This window comes from Nicotiana tomentosiformis, chromosome 7 (genome assembly GCF_000390325.3).
Source record: "Nicotiana tomentosiformis chromosome 7, ASM39032v3, whole genome shotgun sequence".
Lineage (NCBI taxonomy): Eukaryota > Viridiplantae > Streptophyta > Magnoliopsida > Solanales > Solanaceae > Nicotiana > Nicotiana tomentosiformis.
Genome location: NC_090818.1, coordinates 9,712,644 through 9,726,714, shown reverse-complemented (window position 1 = coordinate 9,726,714; position 14,071 = coordinate 9,712,644). Strand labels below are relative to the sequence as shown.

The 14,071-nt window shown below is 35.9% G+C and overlaps 2 protein-coding genes across 2 annotated transcripts; one reads left to right on the top strand and one right to left on the bottom strand.

Annotated features, from left to right (window-relative positions):
- The first annotated feature begins 887 nt into the window (after window positions 1-887).
- LOC104086043 (uncharacterized) lies at window positions 888-4,166 on the top strand. Its single transcript, XM_009590195.4, has 6 exons — window positions 888-1,348; window positions 1,808-1,953; window positions 2,312-2,480; window positions 2,770-2,868; window positions 3,567-3,649; window positions 3,729-4,166. The coding sequence occupies exons 1-6, from the start codon at window positions 944-946 to the stop codon at window positions 3,859-3,861; spliced, it is 1,035 nt and encodes a 344-aa protein (XP_009588490.1). The 5' UTR covers window positions 888-943; the 3' UTR covers window positions 3,862-4,166.
- A 1,025-nt stretch (window positions 4,167-5,191) lies between these two features.
- On the bottom strand, window positions 5,192-13,696 carry LOC104086044 (long chain acyl-CoA synthetase 8). Its single transcript, XM_009590196.4, has 12 exons — window positions 13,561-13,696; window positions 11,831-12,438; window positions 11,657-11,737; window positions 11,295-11,555; window positions 10,665-10,796; window positions 10,398-10,571; window positions 10,049-10,278; window positions 9,758-9,875; window positions 7,297-7,428; window positions 7,074-7,208; window positions 6,598-6,804; window positions 5,192-5,713 (listed from the first exon to the last, which is right to left on the bottom strand). The coding sequence occupies exons 2-12, from the start codon at window positions 12,377-12,379 to the stop codon at window positions 5,549-5,551; spliced, it is 2,184 nt and encodes a 727-aa protein (XP_009588491.1). The 5' UTR covers window positions 12,380-12,438; window positions 13,561-13,696; the 3' UTR covers window positions 5,192-5,548.
- Between the last annotated feature and the right edge of the window lie 375 nt (window positions 13,697-14,071).

Below are 14,071 nucleotides of genomic sequence, written 5' to 3'. Positions count from 1 at the left end.
TAAAATTTAAAGTTATATACAATACAATGATAATGAAATATTTTAATTTTGCACATTCAGAGGCGGAGCCATAATTTTAAAGAATTATAGACTTTAAGTACTAATAACGGACTAAATTTAATATTTGTATATATTTAATTAATTTTTAACACAAATACTCCCTCCGTCTCAAATTATCTGTCGCATTTTTTGTTTTACACCGCTTAAGAAAATAATAATTATGAGGCATTTTTTATTATTTTATCTTGATTTATGTCTTATTGGTACTTGAAGAATCATAATATTACCCCATAATTGAGGTGTTTGTAGTTTTCAAGATAATTACTACTAGGGGTAAAATAAAATAAAAAAATAATTAAGTTTGTTTTGAACTTCTAAAATGATAATAATTTGAGACAACTATTTTTATAAATCACAACATATAATTTGAGATAGAGGGAGTATATTATTTAAGCAAAAGCTAATGACTTGGCCTAATATGTACTCGAGCTTCTAGCTCCGCCCCTAGTGATATCAAATTAATTAGCATCTTTATCAGACTATCAATTATAAATACCCATTTAAAAGATTTATTTATTTATCTACCTAATTGCAAATATATTTTTTCTAAAAAAAACTAACTCAAATAATTGTTTGTCTAAAAATATAGCCGGCAAACGTATAATAAATAATTAGTGTACTATGTATATTGATTAGAGGCTGTAAATAAACTAACCACCCCATTGCTGTTAAACAGTAAAACACAATTTATATAATTGGAAGGAAAATAAAATCATCCTTATTTGCAGTCCAAGTTAGAACACAAAATATTATCTACAAAACGACGACGTTTGTGGTATTCCTTTGAACACACATGATGAGATATTGTCAATTATTTTGGTCCTTCGGAGTAGTTCGCACTTCGCTGGTCAGCGGTTGCTGCATTTTCCTTATTACTCTAAAAATGTTAGCCAATACCAGCGTCATCCCCTCCAACTTTTCTTCACTACTATTTCTTAAAAATAAGAAAGTCAACACTAGAATTTCATTTCCAAACAGTGCAAAAATCAAGAATCCAAAGACCCATTTTTTCAAGAACTCAATCTACAATTACAACTACATAAATACCAAAATTTCAGTATTTGGGAAAAAGGGTCGTCTGTATATATGCCATAGTTCACTAAACTTTCAAAATCAAGAAGATCCAATTATGGAAAAAGATACAGATGTTTCTAATGAGGTAAGTGGTGGAAGCAATAATGGAGCAAGTGGAGGAGACCAATGGGATTGGACGACGTCGTTTTTGCTCTTTGGATTGTGGGGTGGACTCATGTACTATGTTTTCTTCCTTGCTCCTAATCAGACCCCGGTATCACATCGTATTTTTCTGCTAAATATTCTCTGTTCTTGTTTCTTCCGGCTTAAAGTCATGTTTTTTGCATATTTCTACATAGACAATTATCGAGTTATAATTTATAGTTTATGTGAAGCGTAACCGGTAAAATTGATACTATGAGACCAAGGGTTCAACCCGTGGAAACAGGAATGCAAGTTAAGACCGCATACATACAATAGACCCTTGTGGTCTGGCCCTTCTCTAAACCCATCCATTTCTTAAATTTCGTGCTCAATTAAACAGGTTCACATGAAATGAAGTGGAGAGAGCAGTTCTCTAGTGTGCTAAAAATAATTGAAATATCAAAGTATGAGAAGATGCTTTGTCAACAAGTACTCCTTTATGATACTTATTTGCTTCACTCTTTACTCTATAGCTCTCTGCTCTGTATTGTATTTTTTTCTTAGTCCTTTTTTAACCTTAAATTTGCAGTTGACAGACATGTATTTCTTAAAGAAACTCCTTAATTTGAAAGGAGATGATGGCTTCCAAATGAATCAAGTGCTAGTGAGTCTTTGGTACCTCATGGGTTTGTGGCCATTAGTTTACAGTATGCTGCTCCTTCCTACCGCTAGAAGGTAAAATCTTGGGTTGTACAGTTCTTGATTTTTTTGTTGGCTCTATATATAATTGAGCCGAGGGTCTATCGGAAACAGCCTCTCTACTTCACAAGGTAGGGGTAAGGTCCGCGTACACATTACCCTCCCCAGACCCCACATGTGGGATTACACCGGGTTTGTTATTGTTGTTGTTGTTCTATATATAATGTGAGATTAAGTCGCTTGGAGTGATCAAGTGTAATTCAAACATTCTGGAGTAACTGTTGTGACTAACACATTAGGAAAAGTACCACATTCAAATTTGTCTAGATTTTCTAGCTTGGACAGCAAAAAAAAAGATACAATCATTCGAGATAAAATCTTGTTTTTTCTGCAGTTCAAAGAGCAGCATACCTGTCTGGCCATTTCTCGTACTTTCATTCTTTGGTGGTGCATATGCTCTTATCCCATATTTTGCTCTCTGGAAACCACCTCCTCCACCTGTTGAAGAAACTGAGCTTCGAAGGTGGCCACTAAATTTTCTCGAATCGAAATTGACTGCTGGGGTAAGGAATGCTTTTGTCTGACTACAGTCGACTTTTTCTAGCTCTAAACCAAAGAATATGGAACAGAAACTCTGTGATATATATAAGCATGTAAAAGATCTTGTTGCAACCGCATCTTATCTGAAGTAAGTAGAAAAAGGAGTAATATCGGACACCTTAAGTGGTAGCACTGTTTTGTATGCTTTTTGATGAAGAGTAGAAGATTAAAAATTTTTAGGGAACTGATCGTAAAGTGCTTTATAGCTTGAGAGATGAACTACTTTCTGTCTTCTAACTAATGCAAAATCAGGTAACCATGGCTGCAGGGCTAGGGATAATATTTTACGCAGGTTTATCAAATGGAGATGTTTGGAAGGAATTTTACCAATACTTCAGAGAAAGCAGATTCGTAAGTTTCTACTTTAGTGTCTATATTTGATATGCTGCATAACATGTTACCATAAATTTAGCTGTTGAGTTAGTGTCATATTTCATTGTCTGATGGAGTAATGATCTCATCTTTTTTTCTTTTTTTTCCTATAAGGTTGACTAATGATCTTACTTCGTTGACAATCTTAGTTTCCTGCAAAAACTGGTTAGCGGGTTTGATATTTAAATGAGCAGTTACCTGGTCCAGAAGATGGTCCGTGTGATAACTAAGAAATCTGCTTCAGCATTTCACCATATGTTGAAAGAAATAAAGCTAGTAATATGTTCAGCCAGTCGTTAAAATAACAGTAGAGGTCTACTTCTTGATAATTATATTAAGTTGGAAGCTAGAGTTCCTATTCTGTCATTGTACTTCCTTTTCTTACTTCTTCTTTTCTTTTTTCTTTTCTTTTTTTTTTGTTTGGGGTTGGGGGGGTGGGGGGGAGGCGCTATTCGTTACCCTTTTATCATTAGTTTAGACCATACATGAATGTAAATATTAATCTCATCTTGCAAAAAGGTGATCAAGAATCTAACTAGCTCCTACTATGGCAAAAACATTTGTTAAAATCCAGATTTCAACCTTGTGGATATTTATGCTAATGAGAGATTTCCGTCAATTATGCACACCTTGTGTTAGACATATATAAACCTGACATATTCTTGATTGATCTGCAGATCCATTCAATGTCAATTGATTTCAGTCTACTGTCAGCGTTTGCACCCTTCTGGATTTACAATGACATGACTACTCGAAAGTGGTAAGCTCATGCTCACAGAAATGTAGTTCCCACCCTATTCAAAATGAAATTGACAGATAACATGTGGTTATATCTCAAGGTATGGCAAAGGATTTTGGCTTCTTCCCTTATCGGTGATTCCTTTTCTGGGTCCAGCACTATACCTTCTCCAACGTCCATCTATTCCCACAGTGCCAGTCTCATCAAGCCCAACTTCGACTGAAGAAAAATGATCCAAGTCTCTTGCATCAGGATTTCAATGGCGTGGTACATATGAGCGAAAATAAACCTACAGGTGAAACATATCTAAACTAATAGTGCAGAAACTCCTCTCTGCTATTTGTAATGTAAATAGTTCAGCAGTTGAACTGAAGAGTGAAGACCATTTCTGCTGCAAATTCCAAGACTTGTTGCTCTGTCTTCTTTTCTTCTTCTTAGTTCTTTTTTACCACCCTTGCTTTATATAAACCTTGTCACATGTATTCTTGAGATGGTAATTTTCGATTTCAAGTTTATTTTAGTTTCTTTTATAGTTAAACAGTATTCACAAACACCCTCATAATCGGTAGATGTTATAAATTGAGAAGTCAACTTCCTCTATTATTTCATATCTGTGGATGCTACTTTGAAAAGTCTTGGTGATAGGTGTACCAGCATTTCGGCCTTTTGGTACTTTAAATTCTCATTTTCAGAATGCCCTCACATGTTAGTATCGAGTTTAAGGGATAGTTTAATACATTTATACAATGATGTCACTTATTAGGTAATTACAGTTAAATATCTTAACAACCATTAATTGATAGTTTGTTAAAAATGATTGCTGACCTGCAACCACAAATACTAATTAGTAGCTGATCGTTTAGATTTGTTTTAGCTGTCCTCCATTCGATATGGTAATATGTTTGTTAAAAAGACTAATCCGACTAGTATTTAGCGTTTCGTGAATGAGGTCATACCAATTTATTTTAGGAAACTTAAAAAAGAATTTAAGAAAGCTAGGAGAGGATCAGTCCTCGTTTACGAAAAATAAAAATAATAGTCAATCGAACCCTCCAAATTAATTGAGGATACCAGCAATAATGATTAGCCTCGCAGATAAATACAATGATAATACTGAAAAGTGAATGGTATTCTACCATCAATACTGAAAGCTTATATATTTCCCTTACAAAATCAAAAGGAAAATTAATACCAAACAATCTAAAGAGCCTCAAACACTTATAAAAGACAAAAAGATCGAATATGTCCTACTTTGTTTGATAGGAAAAACACAAGATGATTTAAGATGGAAGAAGGAAAAGCAAGCCTAGAAGCACATTTTATGACCAATGTTTAAACTAGTTCCAAGGGTAGAATGGATCTATTAGTTTATCCTATACGTTTAAGTGGATATATTAGAGACAAAAAAAAGTAAATTAGAATTAAATAAAATGATTTTAGATAGTCCTACATTAAGAAATAATAGAGAGAACGGGAACAACTAACTAAATTTGCTTCTATCTGAGATATGATTAACAAAGATACTAAATTTGCTTCTATCTGAGATATGATTAACAAAGATACTACCTTTATACCTCTTAACTGATAGAGGGAACAGATTTTCATTTACCTCACTGAAAAGCTCAATCTACTCAATACAACAAATAACTTTATCAAGCTTTCCTGCCGCAAAATTAAATCTGGTGAGTTTTGCATTTTTACGCTTAGTACAAAATCCAGTATACCTCATTCCTTAAAGGAAGAAGCATATGGACAATATGTATAAACAGCTTTGACATTAATACAACAGCAAACTGAGACAAGTAATTGTGCATCAACAGGAAAATTTGTGCTTATCTTGGGAAGGACCATAGTTTAACTCATCAACAGATATATAAATCTGCAAAATGGGGCATGACTTGGCAGGGAATTAAAAATGATTCACTGATACATCTTTTCTAGCTCATTCTTATATCGAGCCTTCAGGGGTTCTCGCTTCAATTTCAGAGCTGCAGTAACCAATCCAGACTCGGGAGTCCAAGACTCTGGTATTAACTTGATCTTTGCAGGAAGCTCAAACTTGTCCAATTTTGCAGCTTTTGCTACCTGCATATCAGTCGTTTATAAAACCAAAACTTCCAACATACGAGGAAAATAATTTTGACATAGACATCCATTCACTCTGTTTCACCTTGCTCAATAAGAGACTCCATCTCTCACACACATATACACACACCTTATTACTTACATGAGAACAAAGGTAAACTGCTATTGGGAGAAAACTTTCACTCATTATTTGCACAGCCTAGAATAGATCAGCAGCAGAGGCTGGTAACCTTAACTTCTTAATTAGCTTGTGTACCCTGGATATTCTACGGAAACAAGAGCAAGGACAATTTTTACTTCTGAGAGATGGGATATCATCCCAACCAAACAAGGGGAATTTAATTCCATAGAGGGGAAGGCAAGGTGAGCCATTGTGGCAGGGTCTGAACTCTGGGTTACTTGTCAAGGCTGAAATGGTAATCACTAATGGCTGGAATATGGTTAGTAAGGGAGAGCAAGAGGTGGTAAAGGTCGGTTATTTCTTTCTTTTTGTTTAAGTTAAAACATTAACTTTTCTATTTCTTTTTGATGTTTTCTAGTTTTTTCTTTCTTGTTATTTTCTTGGATTCTCTTCCCACTTTTCTGTTCTTTTTAACATATACACAAATTTGGATTCCTTTTAAAGTTAGCAATTGATTCTACATAACTATTCATCACTTGGACTTTGAGACTAGCACTAAAATTTGGAGGAAACGTGTTTTGTTTTTTTTAGCATTTCAAAACTTCGCCGAATTATGTCATCATATTCCTTTCATGTTATCCACAGTCAGCATAACATTCATTTATCATACATAATGCATTTTCAGAATAAAGAAAGACCAATACTTTTGCCAAATTAATACATTACGGTGATTACAAATTGATTCCATGGAAAGGAAACGAACCTTTGAAAGCGATTGCTTGATCTCGTTGACTGCTTCTACTTTGTCGCACAGTTCGGAAAAATCTTTGTGCTGGATGCCATATTCCTGAGCCCATTTCTCGAGCACCGGGCGTGAAGGGACAACAAAAGCTACACAATAATTGTGGAAGGGGTCCGCATAAACCATTATGCTCTCCACATAATTGCTTGATAGAAGTGCTGCCTCAACCTGTGAGTTGAGCATCAATTTATCTGGTTATTACCCGAAGTCAAGACCCAAGGATAAAAAGAAAAGGCCCATGTATGATATATGTTTTTCGTCTCCGCTTCTGCCACGTATTGTACAGTTTCATGATCATGAACGGATAAAGGCTAAGTTACAGGCCAAAACTCTAATATCATATCCAATCATAGGATGAAGCGACGAATCTATTAGGAACTGGTTATGCTGCTAAGGGAAACATCAGATTCCGTGTGAATAAAAGAAATTGTGAATACCTTTCCAAGTGAGATATACTCCCCGTGCTGAAGCTTAACAATATCTTTCTTTCTATCAATAATTTCAAGGCATCCATCAGGATGAAACTTTCCAATGTCACCAGTGTAGAACCAGCGCATGCCTCTCTCATCGACCTGTATCAGAGATATTAGCAGCGTATAAAATTTGCAATATACAGAATTCCTCTATTTGTACAAGCAAAATCTCACAACGCAAAACTACCTTATAAACCTCATTGGTTTTGGCCTCATTGTTGAAGTAACCAGCAGTAATGCTGCACCCACCAACAACTACTTCTCCCCGAGGCATAGGCTTGTCAGCTATTGTGTAACCTCCTTCTTCCCAAGTAACAAGCTGCATGGTTTAACACAAGGCTTCACATAAGAAACCCACATGCAGTACCACAAAAAACAGCTAACTCCTTTGTATTTAGCAAGAAAACCATCATCAGGAAAGAAAATAAAGAAATGGGAACAGCCACTATCACTTTCTTGCTATAATGTCTGATTGAAGCTAGTTCTATCCATTTGTCTATTTCCCTTTAATAGGCTACCATGGAAGTCTCCAGATAGGAAAACCACTCTGACAACATTTGAAACTTGAAACTTCATTGAAAGCAAATTTTCGGAGAAACTGTGTGAAAACAATAGCCGATCTTATAAACTTATAAGCCATCTGAAGATTCAACGACATTGGAAGGACTGCCAAATTGTATGCCTTAACCATCTAACAAGCCAAGTGCATGTGTTAATTAAGTTCTTGGAACAACTATGCATCAGATCTTACTTACAACATGAGAATATATTTTCCCCCAAAACAACTAAGACTGAATTGATTTTTTAAGACGTTCCAAAATTCTCAACAGAGTACCAAAAAAACTATATAGAGTGCATATCGGCCCAAATTTGAACTTCACAGAAATTTCTTAACTGCCACATTAGGTTCCACACTGATGCAGCGCATTGTCAGAGCTGATGTGTACTTATAATACATAAATACTACAAACACGAAAAGTAGAAGCAAAGCTTTGAAATTAGCCACTATCAAAAACTAGTTGCATGAAAACTCAGCTTTATTGTGAAATATATAGCTCCCATGAAGAGCCAATGGAACCACTATCTCATGTTCATGGAAAAGCAGCCAACGCTCCCATCTGTGCCTAGTTGTCAAAAGAAAACCTAGACAATTTCCTGCATTGAACAATTATCCAACACGCAATGACCCACTCCCAAGGGCCTAGTGGAAAGTAGTTCAATAACCTTGTAAGGACCCTAAATTAAGCCATTTCAGAGCGGTCGACCAGTTTAAGTTGGGTTCCAGATTCAACTTATCAACCATGAAAACACGGCGCTAATCAGTTTAGCTCTTAGTTACATTGGAAAAAAGAATAAACTCATGGAGTACTTTTTTCCCGGTTTTGTTTCTGACAAGCTGAGGTAGTTCTATCAAGCATCAACAATCAGTACCAAGAAGGTACTGCAGAAGAACTAAAATACTCCAACCCTGCAATATATAAGCCGCCACTTCATCCATTATAAGAGTAGAATATTATTTTTGACTTTTGTATTCCCAAATACTAAGTAAAAATTAAAGTAATGGCTGAGAAGTTAGGTTGCTGGAGTTTAAATCTAAACAGTTAAGTTAATTTGAATCTTGAAGCTTATGAAAATTGTATGAATAATAGTATTATTAGTGAACTAGTGTCAACATTATTGGTTGTTTTAATATAAAAACACTGTTATATAGATAAGGACAGAACAACTACTAAATAGATAACATTTTCAGTATCATACAAGTACTAAATAGATAACCTTTTCAATATCACACGAGTTAGCAGTACTGCTGTCTCAGGAAAGATAGTAATAGGCTGAAGGCGCTAAAGGTAGCCTAGGAAAATGATCCGAACTCAGAAGGCAACAAAAAGTTTATGTATTTCAAAACTTCGGATGGGGGGAATGGGCAAGGCTTTAGGACTCGGTGGTTGAAGGGATGTTCTTTGCAGAGTCGACAGTTGGGATCATTGTAGTGGGATATTTACGCTGGTGCGTGCTGGCCAAGTGGAGCATTTTACAGAAACATGTACCGTTTGGTGTATGAAAGGCTGCAATAGCGATGTCCTCTTTAGTTTCTCCTGGTTTTTCTCCCTTGTTATGCCTTTTCCTTGTCTGGTTTGTTGTTTCTCAGAAAAATCATAAGTTGAGAAAGAAGAGAAAAATAAAATTAAGAAACAGAAATATGTCTTGTACATTTCTAAATCACTAACTTTTTTGTATGGCTTATTAGCAGTTTTCTTTTTTCTCTTCTCCACAGATGACTTATAAGTTATAGAATCAAAGCACAGGTTCTTTTGCCAGAAATTTGGAGAAGATTGATAAAATTATCTTCAAATTCTTATGGCATATAACAAAAGATGGTAAAAGCACACCAAAAGTATGGCATCTTTAAAAACCTGGGAAGATCTTAGGATTGTCAAGCAATATAAACAGAAGGAAAAGGTAGAAACTAACAGATGAAGTTAAAATGACATATTAAGGGGGTTTTTTTTTGTTTTTTTTTGCTGCAAGACTTCCCAAGTTGTATCTATTCAAAACAATTACCTAACATAGCTTCACAAAGATTTTTCATAAATGACTGAATGCAGCTGGTGTTCTCAAATCGATTTGTCACAACAAAGTAAGCATACCTTTATGTAGCTACAAGGAAGAGGTGGACCAACACGCCCAACAGAAGGATCATCCCACTCAGAGAAAGCAGCTCCAGCAAATGTCTCCGTCAATCCATACCCTTGACCAATAGGAGCTCTGCAGCAATTGTTCGCAAATTTCTAAAGTTAAAAAGACTTGCCACACTTGGAAAAACATACGGCCATACTAAGAGCAGTTATTGAGCTAAAAAGAAAGCAAACTTATCATTGCAAACATGTAGAACATATTCAGAAAATATACAGACCATCATTAGGAGTGAGAAGAATTACCCCATACAGATGTTGATAAATCTTTGAGTATCTCCTGACAGAGGAGCACCACCGCAGAGCATGAAACGGATATCTCCTCCAAGCACTGCCCTTACCTTTTTAAATATAACAATATCCCATATTTGTTTCTCTAGACCCCAAGCTCCAAAGCAGCTACCTTCGATAGCAGCCAATCGACGCTTAAAGGCAATGTTGAAAAGTTTCTTAGCAGAACCTCCCTTCTCCTCAACCTAGAGTCATGAAAAATATAAACAAAAGATTAGTCCCCATTGAATCTTTTGAAGCCCTATACTAAACTAAGTATGCTATTTCTCATTGAGATCTTAAGAATGGAAGGTACAGTGATAACCTTCTTCATAACACCATCCCTAACACGATCCAGAATGGCTGGAACTGCTGCCATTAAAGTAGGCTTTAAAGCTGTAGCATCTCCCTGGGTCCCCTTCTTGATTTTGTTAGAAGTGTCTGTCAATGTGAGAGCTGAGCCATAACCAATAGAAGCACCTGCAGTCAGCATTACAGTCTGCAGAACAAGAATCACTTAGAACTGTACTAATCTTCATTTTATAGGTAAAACACAATGAAGCAAATTAAAGATAAACTCCTAAGGAATTACCTCAGCAGCCAACTCAAAGACGTGAGCTAAAGGGAGGTAAGCCAAATAGACATCACTGCTTCCAATTTTTGGAATCACACCCATAACACCAGCTGCAGTGGCTACAATGTTGCCATGAGTTATCATAACACCCTATAGGACATAGATAAGAGAATAATTACGAGCAGTACTCCTTTTCCTAATGAAAAAGATAAAATACACAATAAGTCAGTTGGTTTAAACCAAAAGTAAAATAGACAACGAGCATCAGTGGAGGGATAGACATCGAGGAAGGCACAGTGCAATCTAGACTACGAGTGTGGATAATTTACAGTAAGCCAAAATACTCTGTTTTTCTTTCTCTTTATGTCTTGGATCTTCTGTAGCATGATCTGATGACATCTCATCCTGGATAACTTTTTGAATTTACAAATTTTCAGTGCATTGATCACCAAGCTAAATGGATTCACAATCCCATAAGTTTTTTAATAGCTTAGGTTATCTTAACCCTTAAATAACAAGAATGCTTCAGCCACTAGGGAAGCTATAAGAAAAATCCCACGAGAACCATCTAGAAGCATACTCAACGGTTATATTTTTTTCCTTGCATGCACATCGGAAAAAATGAATTAATAGAAAGTGGGGTCAAACCTTAGGTAAGCCTGTACTGCCACTGGTATACATGATCACAGCAGTATCTTTCTTGGCAGGCAGTCTTGGCTGAATAGAACCATTTTTACCCAGATTTTCAATTTCTGAGAAAGATGACACCCTCCAGCTGCCAATATTTGTGGAATCTGTCACTGTCTCGTCTTCAAAATAGATGACATTCTTGATGGTTTCCAGGCTAGAACTAACAGCAGCCAACTTTTTCAGTTGCTTGGCATCACATATCAACGTAGATGCTTGAGTCTGTCAATGGCCACAGATGAATTCAAATCATCACGTCATATGACGCCTCGAATAGATGAAGAAACAATGCATGCACAGACTAAAAAATAAAGCTGCCCCACCTCATTGAGTGAATATATAAGTGCATCATCGCCCAAAGAAGCATAAATGGTAACAACAGTAATATTCTGCCGGAAGCATCCCTGAATAAAATAATTTGATCATCAAAACTGTTGGATCTCACAGTAATTAAGAACACGAAGATAAGGGACTGGTTTAGCATACTACTTGAATACCTGAAAGGCAATGAGCCACTCCGCACGACTTTCTGCGAAGATAGCAGCACGAGTCTCCACATCATGACCCAACTTAACAAGACCAGAGGCAAAGTTGCAAGCACGATCAAATACTTGTCCATAACTCTCCCACTGATACTCCCCCAAGTGAAGTTTCTCAAACTTCCTTCCATCACTTGCAGTTACAAAGTCCCTGCTAACTAGTTTTCTAGTTCCAAGACAGCGTTCACTAGAATATTTTTTACAAGACTGCTCAAATAGAGCTGCCACAGTTGTAGCCCCTTCCCAAGGAACTTCAACTAATCCGGCTGACTTAGCATTGCGCATTGCAAGACCTGCCTCACCACCAACTTGAACCGGAACTCCTCTCTGTTTCCCCTTCTTCTTCCCCATTAGTACCATGGACAGTAATATTGGTATAATAATGGCAATAATAACTGCACCAGCAACCCCAGACGGCCCGTAACTTTTGAAGTTGGAGATATAATCATTGCTGGCCAGTCTCTCCAGTGTACTCATATATGGATTACTTCCCTCAGAATCTTCCATCTTATATGCCACACAGTTCTATGTTTCTGAAGTGACTTCTTAAAAGAACAAACCAATACCTAAGACATGATACATAGATCAGTATATTGACTTTAATCTGAACACAATATAGGATAAAATTAACAAGGCATTTGGCCAACGAAAGGCCAAGAAAGGAGTGCCCCTGAACCTAAACCTAATAATGGAATGAATATGGCATCCTTTGTCCTAAAGTATACACGAAAGGAATGGCCAAAGACTTGAACCCATAGATGCGAGAAAAGATTCTCATATCACAAATCGAGATCTATAATATAATCACCACGAATACTAGGAAATGCAAAAAAGTGAACTTACAAATGGAGAGAACTCCCCAAAATAATGGCCCAAAACACAGTATCACAACACTGAATCCTCAGCCTCTAACTCATTAATCTTAGCCATCTGGATGTTATTAGAGAAAAATCATGTACAAACTATGCTTTTCAGTTTCTAGAAGCAAACAAGACATGTTTGAAAATGAAAAGTTCAAACACCATTACCCATATTGACCACCCATTAACACTAAATAGTCCCTCAACCGTCTGCATTATCCCTGAATATTTCACCATTGAGAATCCCAAAAATACTACGTACTCGGATGAAAAAATAAATCACGGGGGAATATTGAAATTTTCTCAACTCTAACCCGGTAACAACAATAAAAAACACTCAAATGTGGTAACATTTTATATGCAGACAGTATAAAGATTTTTTTACAATATTGGTTATTTAATAATCACATACAAAAAATAAATCATGCAAGGTAAGGATGCATACATCAGACCCAACGTGGTCAAGCCCTTTCCAGAACCTCGCGAATAGGGCTGACCTTACAATCAAATAAATGAAATTATCGAATTATTAGAACAAGTACATGACCTGACAGTGTAAACATCTTTACACAATCACTGTATGTAGCTAAATCCAATCATGAATATACAAAAGAACAATCACTATATATAGCTTAGATCCAATCACAAATATAGAAAGAAAAAAAAAAGAACAAATCATTGCTTGTGAAAATAAACAACTCAAAAGTTCCAATCAATTCACTAAAATGAAAACAATCGCTAAATTGCAGAGCTCAAAATCATGCGATCTAGATCGAACTTATCAATTGATAGTACTATTAAATAGTGAAATTGAAAAAATTAAGTTACCAAGAGGGAACGTGTTATGGATTGGGGAAGTCCGAGTGAAACTCACTTTCCCGTTTTTTTATGGTGGTGGGAAAAAGGCTCAGTCATGCAATGAGCGTCAACTTTCCAGAACAACATATGCCATATATAGTGTAGATTGCAAGCAAACTATTCCTGTATTTGCTCTATGAGGCCGGTAATTTTTTATACTTTGAAACTAAAACCCCTGTACATCACATGAAAGTTCTCCGGGTGACTTCATTTTCAGAACTCGAACCCGATACCTCTAGAATAAGGGTGAAAGTGCTTACCATCCAAAGACGGAGTTAGGATATAAGTTTTGAACTTGTTATCAAACTCATAACTTTGTTTTAATTAAGGGCAAAATAGAAAATTGGTCGGTCGATTAAAATTAATTGTATTTTTTAGCCAAAAAATATATAAAATATATATTATTCTTTTACTTGTATACCATACCAAAAATACATTTTCGCTTTTACTTGTACATTTTAGCAAATTAAGAGAAAGACAA